This window comes from Alosa sapidissima, chromosome 10 (genome assembly GCF_018492685.1).
Source record: "Alosa sapidissima isolate fAloSap1 chromosome 10, fAloSap1.pri, whole genome shotgun sequence".
NCBI classification, from domain to species: Eukaryota; Metazoa; Chordata; class Actinopteri; order Clupeiformes; family Clupeidae; genus Alosa; species Alosa sapidissima.
This window is the reverse complement of record NC_055966.1, coordinates 12,592,237-12,604,736: the sequence shown is the minus strand read 5'-3', so window position 1 is coordinate 12,604,736 and position 12,500 is coordinate 12,592,237. Positions and strand designations below refer to the sequence as shown.

Sequence of the window (12,500 nt, the reverse complement as noted above, 5' to 3'; positions counted from 1 at the left end):
CACAGGGGCATTGTGGGTAAACACAGGGGCATCATGGGTAAGCACAGGGGCATTGTGGGTAAGCACAGGGGCATGATGGATAAACACAGATGCATGATGGGTATGTTGGTAGAGGTGTAGAGGGGTATTGGAGTGTAGAGGGGTATTAGAATGGTATGTTGGTAGAGTTGTAGAGGGGTATTAGAATGGTATGTTGGTAGAGTGTAGAGGGGTATTAGAATGGTATGTTGGTACAGTGTAGAGGGGTATTGGAGTGTAGAGGGGTATTAGAATGTTTACCTTGGCTAGTGTAGGCACACAGAGCAAACCTCAACGCATCAGTACCACACTCAGGGATGCCACTGGGGTAGTCCGATTTCTGTCACCACACACACACACACACACACACACACACACACACACACACACACACACAGGTATGAGAATGGGATTCATGAAACGATGAAGAGTTGCAGGTCTGACTGGTAATACTGCTTATATTATAAAACGCTTTATTATACGGCTCTTCACAATGCTAGTAGAACGCTCCATTGACTTGAATGGGATTTCCCAAAGTTCTAGCGGTAAATAAATTCATGTAATTACCGCTGCAAACATATAGTTACCGCTGTCAATGGCAACGGGTTTTGTGCTTCTGATACGTCTTTCATATCACTACGCAAGGACTGGAACTTCATTCAAACGTGAAAGCAGACGGTTGATCAGCTGTGTTCTAAAGAATGTTTGATTCAAGTTCAGCAGCGTGTGTTGTTGCGAACTATTTGTTTCTCAGCAAATGCCACGATGAACGGTAACAAATAGGCTAGGTTATGTAGGCTAAAGTCATATCGTGGGGAGTTTATTATTTCGTTTTGGCAAGTAGCCGTATAATAAGCGGGATAATGTTGCGCGTCGGGGTCCGGTTTGCCCTGTCGGGACTTATTTTCCCAGTAATGACCGGCGTTCTATACATTATCCCTTACATATACCTCTGCATTATAAAACGTAAAGCATCACTCTAATATTGCACACACACACACACACATACACCTTTCATCACATTACTAACACACACACACACACCTGTCCTTCCTTGGCCTTCTCGACTTCCACAGGGTCTAGATTACTGTCCTTCAGCTGGGCATGGAGACCCTGAGAAACACAAACACACACACACACACACACACACACACAGAACATGATAATCAAAATCTAAACTAATCAATAAAGAGAGAGAGAGAGAGAGAGAAAGAAAGAGAGAAAAAGAGAGACTGACCTCTAGTGAGATGCCGGTGATGACGTCCAGAGGGTCGATGACGTTTCCCAGAGATTTACTCATCTTCCTGCCGTGAGCATCTCTCACCACAGCGTGCAGGTACACCTGAGCAAACACACACGCACAGACACAAACACGCAGACACAAACACCAACACACACACACATGCAGATTTGTGTTAATCATAGGGATGTAATGATATGTTCAACTCACAATTTAAAACGATTCACGATTTTAGCTTCATGATGCGATTTTTTCACATTTTTTTTTAGTTGAATAAGCTGCAGTCCATATTTCTTTAGGGTGTCTGACCGGGGGGAGGGGCATATGGGCTATGTAGCCTATTATTATTATTATTATTATTATTATATTGATATATAAACTATTTTTATAAAAACAAAAAAAATACTGTATTAAAAGGAACACGCCACTGTTTTATAAAATTGGGTTATTCACCGTCTCCCCTAGAGTTAGATAAGTGAGCAAAAGCTTTGTTGTCTCCGTGCATGCATTGTCATAGTCCAGTAGCGCCCCCTCTAGGTTAGCTTAGCATAGTGAATGGAATCCTTTGTTGCCGGATAGCATGTTCACAAATATAACAAAAAAAAATAAAAATCCCTAATTACTTCTTGTGGCCTCCGTCTTCACAACGAGTAAGAAAGTACTGTGTGCATGTGTTGCATGATAACTCTACACCCAAGTAGCAGTGCTTCGCCCTAATATAGTCCCAAGTCAATACCTGCATTGCCATTTGTACTCGTTGTGAAGATGGAGGCCGGCGCTGCCAATAGTTGTATATAGTCGATAATCATATCATATTTGTACTCGTTGTGAAGCCGGAAGCTGCCAATAGTCGTATATAGTCATTAATCATATCACATTTTAACCCATGTATAGAGTAGTACACCCACACACACGCACTCACACACACACACACACACACACACACACATCCACACACACACCTCTGTGAAGGGTAGCTTGCCGGTGAGTTTGAGGCCCATCATGACCATCCGTGCCACCCAGAAGAACAGGATGTCGTGTCCAGTCTCCAGCAGAGTGCCCGGGTAGAACACATTCAAGTCCTGCGTCTGAGAGAACACACACATACACCTTTACCTTAACACACACATACACCTTTACACGTTTACCTTAACACACACATACACCTTTACACGTACACCTTTACACATACACCTTTACACATACACCTTTACACATACACAAAGAGAACACACACATCCACCTTTACACGTTTACCTTTACACACACATACACCTTTACACTAGGGGTGGGAATTGGCAAAAATGTCATTATTCGATACTATTGCGATATTTGGGCCACAATACGATATTATTGCAATTCTTAACATATTGCGATTTGATACTGCGATATATTGCGATTCATGTCTCCCATATTATTCAAAGGCATTACAAAAAATAAGGATTTTTTTTTTTCAATTCAACTCACTTCAGATGTCATATTTAATTCTCTTTAAATGTCATAATATCCTTTATTATACTGTAGGTGTCAATGAGAGAACAACACAGTCATAGTCTTTTACTTAGTCTTTACTTACATGATTTTGGTTTTGATTTTCTAAGTGGAGTAGGCATTAGTGTTTGTGACAACACATCATGATAAATTTGATAATGTTTGATCGCTGTTTTGGTATGAAGCATCTTTCACGTAATGAATGCGCACTCTAGAAAGTGAAAGTAGTGATGCGCTCGGTGTCTAACTGTCTGTGCACATCCGCAATCGATTACATTCCTCAAATGGAGAACACATCCATGTTCCCTCGCGTCTCATGGCCACTCTATGTAATCCTTCTGTGTTTGCAAAATTCCTGAGTTTCTGATCGCTAAACTTTTGTTTTCCTTTCCTGTCGGTTAGCAGTTGATGTAGAAGCACCTAGCATAGGTTTGACTTCAGCAGTGACAAGTCCTGCTGCGAGAGAGAGCGCACCTGCAAAGTGGCTCTGTGCGTGGCTCTGCACGGGGTTACGTGCGATTCAAGTCAGAAGTTGGTCTGTCCGGTCCCGCATTTACACCGCTCAATTATTAGATTAACGTCATCAGCTATATATAACCGCTGTAAAATGTGTGCGGGAATTTCTCGCATTACGATGGCTAAAATATTGCGATACTGAACAGAATAGTTTTTCCCCCCACCACTACTACTTAACACACACAAACACCTTTACACACACACAGACCTTTACACACACATACACCTTTACACACACACACACACACACACACACACACACACACACACACATACTGTACACCTTTACACGTACACAAAGCTTAACAGGGTTGAGGACAGTTAAAGCGTAACTGCAACCTAGGGTCTTTTTGTGAATGTCGAGTCAAGCTTTTGTTTAAAAGCATAATTACGACCACGTGCACAAAGCGCCACTTTTAAGATTGACCCTATTGGTTTATCCGCTCGCCGCCATCTTGCCAGTGAGTTGTTCAAAACCTTTCTTTTTAGTAAACTCTGTGTACACAAACAATGTTCTCAATGCTCAAATTCATGTGTAGAGAGCCTGGTGACACTTTGAACAAAGTTTCATGTTGTGTCGAGCCTTCTTAGTGTTTTCCAAACGTGATTTTGAAAAAAAAAAGTAATTTTTAAGCAATCATAGTAGTGCCCCTAGCACTCCCATTCAAAAGACCATTTGACCCGGAAACAACAATACGGTCAATCTTAAAAGTGGCGCTTCTGTCCTAATTGTGCTTTTAAACAAAAGTTTGACTCGGCTACATTCACAAAAAGACCTTCGGTTGCAAAAGACTACGATGCAAAAGACCCTCAGTTGTCACGCTTTAAGAGGCTGTGCCGTGTGTGTGTTTTACATTTTGACGGAAGCAATGTGAGTGAATGTGTGTGTGTTTGTGTGTGTAAACCCTGTCTTTTCTGGGGTGGGCGGGGGGGGGGGGGGGGGGGGGGGGGGGCGGGGTATGTGTATATGAATGTGCATGTGTGTGTGTGTGTGTGTGTGTGTGTGTGTGCGCGTGCGTATCTCACCTCGTTGGGCCAGCCAAAGATGGAGAAGGGGAAAATGCCAGAGGAGAACCAGGTGTCCAACACATCCTCATCTGGAGACAAGAAACACACACATTAAGGTCTTCACACACACACACACTAGGGTCTTCTTTGTGGACACCACAGTGCCCTCTCTCCCCACACACACACACACACACACACACACACACACACGTCTCACCCTGTCGGAGGGAGATCTTTTCTGCGGGGACGTTGAAGCGTTTGGCTGCCTTCTCCTTCGCCTCTGCCTCAGATCTGCCACTCACCCAGTAATGGCCATCCATATCCTAACACACACACACGCACGCACGCACAAGATGATACCATCCATCTGAACTACCACAGTGATAAAGTTCACATTGAGGGATGAGAGGAGAAAGAGAGAGAGAGAGAGAGAGAGAGATTATTGATGAGTCACCTCTCCAGGTTTGACTGCAGGGTCGTCCACGGTGACAAAGTAAGCCGGAATCCTGTGACCCCACCAGAGCTGCCGAGAGATACACCAGTCCCTGAGTACACACACACACACAAAAACACAAACATTAATATGAGAGTGTGAGTGTGTATGTTTCTTAACTCTGAGGACACAAAAAGATAAGTGTATGTATGTGTGTGTGTTTGTGTGTATATATATATATATATATATATATATATATATATATATATATATATATATGTGTGTGTGTGTGTGTGTGTGTGTGTGTGTGTGTGTGTGTGTACGTATGTGTGTATAGGCTCGTTTCCATTACAGGTACTCAGCCCATTACCAGGTACAGGAACACTACTCGGCCCACTACAGGTACAGGAACTACAGTACAGGAACACTACAGGTACAGGAACACTACTCGGCCCACTACGGGTACGGGAACTACAGTACAGGAACACTACAGGTACAGGAACACTACTCGGCCCACTACAGGTACAGGAACTACAGTACAGGAACACTACAGGTACAGGAACTACAGTACAGGAACACTACTCAGCCCACTACAGGTACAGGAACTACAGTACAGGAACTACAGTACAGGAACACTACTCTGCCCACTACAGTACAGGAACTACAGTACAGGAACACTACAGGTACAGGAACTACAGGAACACTACTCAGCCCACTACAGGTACAGGAACTACAGTACAGGAACTACAGTACAGGAACACTACTCTGCCCACTACAGTACAGGAACTACAGTACAGCAACACTACAGGTACAGGAACTACAGTACAGGAACACTACAGGTACAGGAACACTACTCGGCCCACTACAGGTACGGGAACTACAGTACAGGAACACTACAGGTACAGGAACACTACTCGGCCCACTACAGGTACAGGAACTACAGTACAGGAACACTACAGGTACAGGAACACTACTCGGCCCACTACAGGTACAGGACCTACAGTACAGGAACACTACAGGTACAGGAACTACAGTACAGGAACACTACTCAGCCCACTACAGGTACAGGAACTACAGTACAGGAACTACAGTACAGGAACACTACTCTGCCCACTACAGTACAGGAACTACAGTACAGGAACACTACAGGTACAGGAACTACAGGAACACTACTCAGCCCACTACAGGTACAGGAACTACAGTACAGGAACTACAGTACAGGAACACTACTCTGCCCACTACAGTACAGGAACTACAGTACAGCAGCACTACAGGTACAGGAACTACAGTACAGGAACACTACAGGTACAGGAACTACAGGAACACTGCGCTATGCAGCCCTTTCAGCTCTTGTGTCTCATTTGCTCAGTGATCGCCACACTAAAAACTAACTAAAAACTAAAAAGCCATACAGGTTGCATGGTAAACTGGCTTACAGCTTGTCCTAACTCAATGTGAGTGTGTGTGTGTGTGGCACGGAGTGCTCTCTTTCCACACAGATAAATATCTGATAAATATGCCCAGCATCTACTGAGTCATGTTTCTCTTTCCAAAGGGCAGAACAACCTAAGTGACAGAAAATAGGCACAGGATCAAACTCTAGCTAGGACACGCGGTAAGGTGACCAGACAGGTGAGGCGAGTTCTTCAGCTATGGCTGGCGTGTGTGTGCACGTGCGCATGCGTGCGTTTGTGTGCTAGATACAAGTCCTCCCTACCAGACTCAACCTCTCTATTTGGTTTCCCACAACTCAGGTCCCTCATTGCTTGCATCACACCTCAGAACATATCACTGAAACACTGTCACTGTGTGCGTATCCATTAATTCTACCAAAGGAGAAAATAAGACGTTGTGTCTTATGTGTCTCAATACTTTTAAGGCCTCAATTTGACCATTTTAAATTTAAGACTTTCAATACTTTTAAGGCCTTAATTTGACCATATTAAATTTAAGACTTTTAAGACCCCGCAGGTACCCTGTAAATAAATTATTAAAGGTATAGCACTTTTAGCTCCAGCTCATTGAATCAGATTAGACCGTTAGCATCTCTGCTATAAGCTAACGGTCTAATCTGATTCAATGAGCTGGAGCTAAAAGTGCTACTGTCAGACTCAGAGAACGGCTGGATGACCTGGGGAAAGGTAAAACTCAATTGTTTAACTCAAGGGGAGGTGGAAAACAAGTGTATTTCCCCAAATGGTGGAATATCCCTTTACAATGTGTGGTGTGTGTGTGTGTGTGTACCTGATGTTGTCCATCCAATTGAACCAGGTCTTGAGGTGATGGTCAGGGATGATCTTCAGACTCCCGTCCCTGACGGCATCCGCTGCCTGCTTGCCCATATCTGCGCAGTTGACATACCACTGTGGCTTCAGTAGGGGCTCCACGATGTCCTTAGAGCGACTAACACACATACACACACACACACACACACACACACAGTGTTGGGAGTCAAATTGGGGCCAAAATGTAATAATCTCTCTGTGACAGTGGTGTTCATGAAACTATATGCATGTTCACAGACCTGGTCAGATCAGATTTGTGTGTATGAGTGTGCAGGTGTGTGTGTGCGTATGTGTGTGTACGTCTGTGAGTGTGTGCAAGTGTGCCTGCGTGTGTGTGAGTGTGTGCAAGTGTGCCTGTGCGTATAAGTGTGTGTGTGTGTGGGTGTGTGTGAGCGTATAAGTGTGTGTGCGTGTGTGTGTGTGAGCGTATAAGTGTGTGTGTGCATGTGTGTGTGTGTGAGCGTATAAGTGTGTGTGTGTGTGTGTGCATGTGTGCGTATAAGTGTGTGTGTGTGTGTGTGCATATAAGTGTGTATGAGCATGTGTGCGTATAAGTGTGTGTGTGTGTGTGTGTGTGTGTGTGTGTGTGTGTGTGTGAGCGTATTAGTGTGTGTGTGCGTATACAGTAAGTGTTTGTGTGCGTGTGCGTGTCTGTGTTTGCATATAATGTGTGTGCGTGTGTGCGTATAAGTGTGTGTGTGCTTCTCACCTGCACACGGGCACCACCATGGGATTGTCCTTGATCTCCTTAAATTGGCCTCTGTCCTTCAGAGCCTGCAGTACAGCCTTCCTGGCCTCAAATCGCTTCATACCCTGTGTGTGTGTGCGTGTGTGTGTGAAACAGAGAGAGAGAGTCTCTGTGAGAGTTCAGTTTCTTTTCACAGCTCAATAGTACAAAAGGACCTGTACCCTAAACTAGGAATATTTAATTACAGCATCATAAATAATTAATGAGTTTATTTGCTTAATTAATATGCGCCTGCAGGAACACACAACATTAATATGCAGCAGCTCAACAAACACTCAAAATACATTCATGTGTGTGTACTGTATGTGTGAGTGTGAGTGTGTGTGTGAGTGTGTGTGTGTGCATGAGTGAGGGTGAGCGAATCAGAAAGAGAAAAGTGAGAGTGAAAATGCGTGCGTGCATGTGTGTGTGTGTGTGTGTGTGTGTGTGTGTGTGTGTGTGTGTGTGTGTGTGTGTGTGTGTGTGTGTGTGTGTACCAAGAAGGGCTTGGGCACGTTGATGAGGTATCCATTCTCATCCAGGATGTTGATGAAGTCCAGCTTGTGTCTGACACCAACCTCATAATCATTATGATCATGGGCTGGAGTGATCTTCACCGCACCTTAACACACACACACACACACACACACACACACACAATCATTATGATCATGGGCTGGAGTGATCTTCACCGCACCTTAACACAGACACACACACACACATTATGATCATGGGAAATCTTAACACCAGAAACACACAGTTAACACCCACATCCCCTTACACACACCCACATCCCCTTACACACACACACACACACACACAGTACCTGTGCCAAAGGCCATGTCAACAAACTCGTCAAATACGATGGGCATCCGGCGCTCAGAGAAGGGATGGAGCACCAGCTTCCCCTTCAGGTGCTGATAGGAGGAGAGGAGGGGGGGGGGGGGCATAGCAACACAGTGTTACTGAACATATGAGAGGGGGGGGGGGGGGGGCATAGCAACACAGTGTTACTGAACATATGAGAGGAGGGGGGGCATAGCAACAGTGAATAGTGTTACTAAACATATGAGATGGGGGGGGGGGGGGGGGGGGGGGGCATAGCAACACAGTGTTACTGAACATATGAAGAGCTTCAGTCCAAAATGCAATATCTCAATCTTTTTTAATATTCATAAATCAGGTTTTTTAATTGAGCATTCCAGGTGATGAAACGATATTCAAGTGGAGGGAAGAAAGAGGAGAGAAGAGAGGGGGAGGAAGAGAAGAGAGAGAGGAATGAACCTGGTATCTGGGGTCGTTGGGGTGGACCGCCACAGCTGTGTCTCCCAGCATGGTCTCAATACGAGTGGTGGCCACGACAACCTCCTCATCTGGGGGGGGGGGGTCAGACTCTTTTCATTAAACTGGTATAAATTCCTTTGCAATTCCAAACCCTGGGTCCCTTCTGGAGTCTGTACTAGGGCAGGGATCACACTAACCAGCGGCAAGCAGCAGATTTCCTATTGGTCAGTATGCAGCGGAACAGTTGGAGGGGCAGCATTGCACTAGTGTCAAACATTTTAATTGAAACACAAGGCTCATCATTTGTCACTTTAAGCAACATAACATTGCACTGTAGTCAGCACTAAGTCACTACACTGTAGTCAGCACTAAGTCACTACACTGTAGTCAGCACTAAGTCACTGTAGTCTCACTCTAGTCAGCACTAAATCACTGTAGTCTCACTCTAGTCAGCACTAAATCACTGTAGTCTCACTGTAGTCAGCACTAAATCACTGTAGTCAACACTAAGTCACTGTAGTGTCACTGTAGTCAGCACTAAATCACTGTAGTCAGCACTAAGTCACTGTAATCTCATTGTAGTCAGCACTAAATCACTGTAGTCAGCACTAAATCACTGTAGTCAGCACTAAGTCACTGTAATCTCATTGTAGTCAGCACTAAATCACTACACTGTAGTCGGCACTAAATCACTGTAGTCAGTAATAAATCACTGTAGTCAGCACTAAATCACTGTAGTCAGCACTAAGTCACTGTAATCTCATTGTAGTCAGCACTAAATCACTACACTGTAGTCGGTACTAAATCACTGTAGTCAGTAATAAATCACTGTAGTCAGCACTAAATCACTGTAGTCAGTAATAAATCACTGTAGTCAGCACTAAATCACTGTAGTCAGCACTAAATCACTGTAGTCAGTAATAACTCTTCTGCAGTCGTAAGGGCATTCTCACACTGGGCATGGTTCATTTTAGAGATGCACCGATTGCAATTTTCTGGGCCGATACCGATTTTAGCCGATTCCGATTTCATTTCTCCTAACCACTTTACAGCACACACAATGAGTTTTTTATTTTCCATCTTTTCTTTAATAGAACATGTTAACATAGACATTTTATGAACTTATCAATAATGGAATGGCTGTAAAAAAAATGGAACAGGTGACAGTTTCTTCTTCAAGTCTAACTTCAGCTGCAGTATCAAACTATAATGCTTCCCAGTGTGGGACATTCATTCCACACACTACTAAATGCACTGTGTTATGGAACACCCATTTTTTTCTTCCTACATCCAATATCCAACTAAAAATACAAAAACAATTTTCATGATACATTTGAACATGCTACCATGGAACATATGTTCATATGGGAGGGTGAGGGAAAAGTGGGAATATCACACAAACACAGGGGAGGAGAAGTGCTAATAGCGATTGATTAGGTGCTCCGCCATATGTATGCGCGTCTGTTTTGTAGGCTATTCCGAGCACCAGTTTTCTTTACTGTATGCCTAGGCTACTATGTCAAAAGCAACTTTAACTTTTGTTTGCCTTTCTAATAGGCTATCGTATGTTCACATTCACAACATCCACTTCTCAATCTGTTAGACTAGTATTAAGGCATAGCCCTAGTCTACATGCAGTAAATAGTTTGAGTATTTTTAAGTGGAGTGGAACTACTAGGCCTACTCTGTATGTCGCTGCTTGTTGACATCAGCTTATGATCGCTAAACTTTGATTCTTTTTAATGTCGCAATTGGTTAACTCCATTCAGCTGCGCTTGTGGTTCAGCTGTGGGCACACAATTAGCGGCAGGGAAGGGTGGTGATGAGCGCTGTTTACGTAGCCTAATGAAGTGACAGCTTAGTTAATTCCTCGCAAAAGCACAGTGTTCGCTTTCTGCACATAGTAAAAACTAGGTATTAGCGCTTTCTTTCTACATCCAGCCCTGAGTGCTGGCCTTTGCTAGCTTCTTCAAACTTTGCAAACTCAGATAGGTGTTTCAAGTGCGACCCGCGAGTGCATTTGACCGGCATAAAATCGGCATGTCTCAGACTGACCGGCCGGTCGCCGGTCATGGCCAATCACGTGAAAATTGTCCAATTCCGGTCACCAGCCGATCAATCGGTGAATCTCTAATTCATTTGTACCGTGCCGGAGTACGGTTCTCTCCCGTTCTTGCTCCGCACTCACACTGCACACTATCAAACTGTACCCAGGAACAGTTGAGCTGCTGTGCTCTAGAATCTTTGCATAGGCTTGATCACCCCAACCGTACCCCTTCCCTATGCGGGCCCGGGTACGGTACGGAGCAATCACACTGGTCAAACAAACCGGACTTTGGTGGTCAAACGTACTCGGGTACGGTACGGATGGCGTAGTGTGAGTACGCCCTACGTCACTGTAGTCAGTTCTAACTCGCTGCACTGTAGTCAGTACTAATTCACTGCAGTTAGTCCATAAGTGCAGAAGGAACTATTCTGCAGCACAAAGGCTGTTAGAACACAGAAACCTAAATGCTCCTGACTGATGACAGCTCAGAATTCTTGCCGGTTAAAAGAGGTGTCCCTCAAGGGTCCATCCTTGGTCCGGTCCTTTTCATAATTTATGTAAATACCAGTCTTTTAGTGAGTGTGTGTGTGTGTGTGTGTGTGTGTGTGTACACGTGTGTGTGTTTTTAACACCCTGCAGTCTCTCACCTGAGCCTTCGATCTTGTAAGAGAAAGACACCAGCACCCCAAACTCCACCTTCTCCTTGTAACCAGGCACTGGCAGCAGCGTCCGCCCTGTCAGCTCCTTCTTATCCACCTGACACACACACACACACACACACACACACACACACACACACTTTTGTTGTCAGTCTGTATTCATTTGTACAAAACGATGCTGCTTCAACTGAAACTATTTCTCAGACATCATCTGATGAGCAGCTTTATATCTTAGATGGCTTAGATGACCATTGTGTGTGTGTGTGTGTGTGTGAGTGTGAGTGTGAGTGTACCTCGATGTCGGAGATGGCAGAGTTGAGTGTGCAGGACCAGTTGACGAGTCTCTTGCTGCGGTAGATCACCCCCTCCTCATGCATCCGCACGAACGCCTCCTGCACTGCATACGACAGTTTCTACACACACGCACACACACACAGAGGAAGAGAGAGAGGTGGTGATGACAATGTTGTGTGTGTGGTGTGTGTGTGTGTGTGTGTGTGTGTACACTGCTTACAGAATCCATGGTGAAGCAGGCTCTGTCCCAGTCCAGAGAGGAACCCAACTTCTTTAGCTGGTGGTAGATACGGTCCCCCTTCCTAAGACACACACAGTCATCATTAGTAACCTTTAGTACCATGAAGCTCTCTCCATCTCTCTCTTCCTCTCTCTCTCTCCTTCCCTCACTTACTCATTCTTCCACTTCCAGACCTCCGAGATGAACTGCTCTCTGCCAAGGTCGTGGCGGCTCAGGCCTCTCTCCCTCATCAGCTTCTTCTCCACCACCACTTGGGT

The 12,500-nt window shown here is 44.7% G+C and overlaps 2 protein-coding genes across 4 annotated transcripts in view; one reads left to right on the top strand and one right to left on the bottom strand.

Moving 5' to 3' along the window:
- The window catches only part of abhd16a (abhydrolase domain containing 16A, phospholipase), a 29,963-nt gene extending 22,395 nt beyond the window's left edge, over positions 1-7,568 (top strand). Inside the window, exon 21 of the transcript XR_006034777.1 lies at positions 7,547-7,568. The gene's annotated coding sequence lies outside the window, so the exon portion shown is untranslated. The remainder of the gene's footprint in view (positions 1-7,546) is intronic.
- The window catches only part of vars1 (valyl-tRNA synthetase 1), a 38,838-nt gene that overhangs the window by 21,152 nt on the left and 5,186 nt on the right, over positions 1-12,500 (bottom strand). For all 3 annotated transcript variants that reach the window (XM_042108028.1, XM_042108027.1, XM_042108029.1), the window contains exons 9-24: positions 12,397-12,500; positions 12,223-12,304; positions 12,002-12,121; positions 11,697-11,805; positions 9,003-9,091; positions 8,545-8,635; positions 8,216-8,340; positions 7,701-7,804; positions 6,951-7,109; positions 4,728-4,818; positions 4,491-4,596; positions 4,292-4,362; positions 2,221-2,346; positions 1,256-1,360; positions 1,063-1,131; positions 280-358 (exon numbers count right to left, since the gene is read on the bottom strand). The exon at positions 12,397-12,500 is cut by the window's right edge and continues 61 nt beyond it. In XM_042108028.1, coding sequence (XP_041963962.1) covers positions 280-358; positions 1,063-1,131; positions 1,256-1,360; positions 2,221-2,346; positions 4,292-4,362; positions 4,491-4,596; positions 4,728-4,818; positions 6,951-7,109; positions 7,701-7,804; positions 8,216-8,340; positions 8,545-8,635; positions 9,003-9,091; positions 11,697-11,805; positions 12,002-12,121; positions 12,223-12,304; positions 12,397-12,500 — 1,630 coding nt within the window. The remainder of the gene's footprint in view (positions 1-279; positions 359-1,062; positions 1,132-1,255; positions 1,361-2,220; positions 2,347-4,291; positions 4,363-4,490; positions 4,597-4,727; positions 4,819-6,950; positions 7,110-7,700; positions 7,805-8,215; positions 8,341-8,544; positions 8,636-9,002; positions 9,092-11,696; positions 11,806-12,001; positions 12,122-12,222; positions 12,305-12,396) is intronic.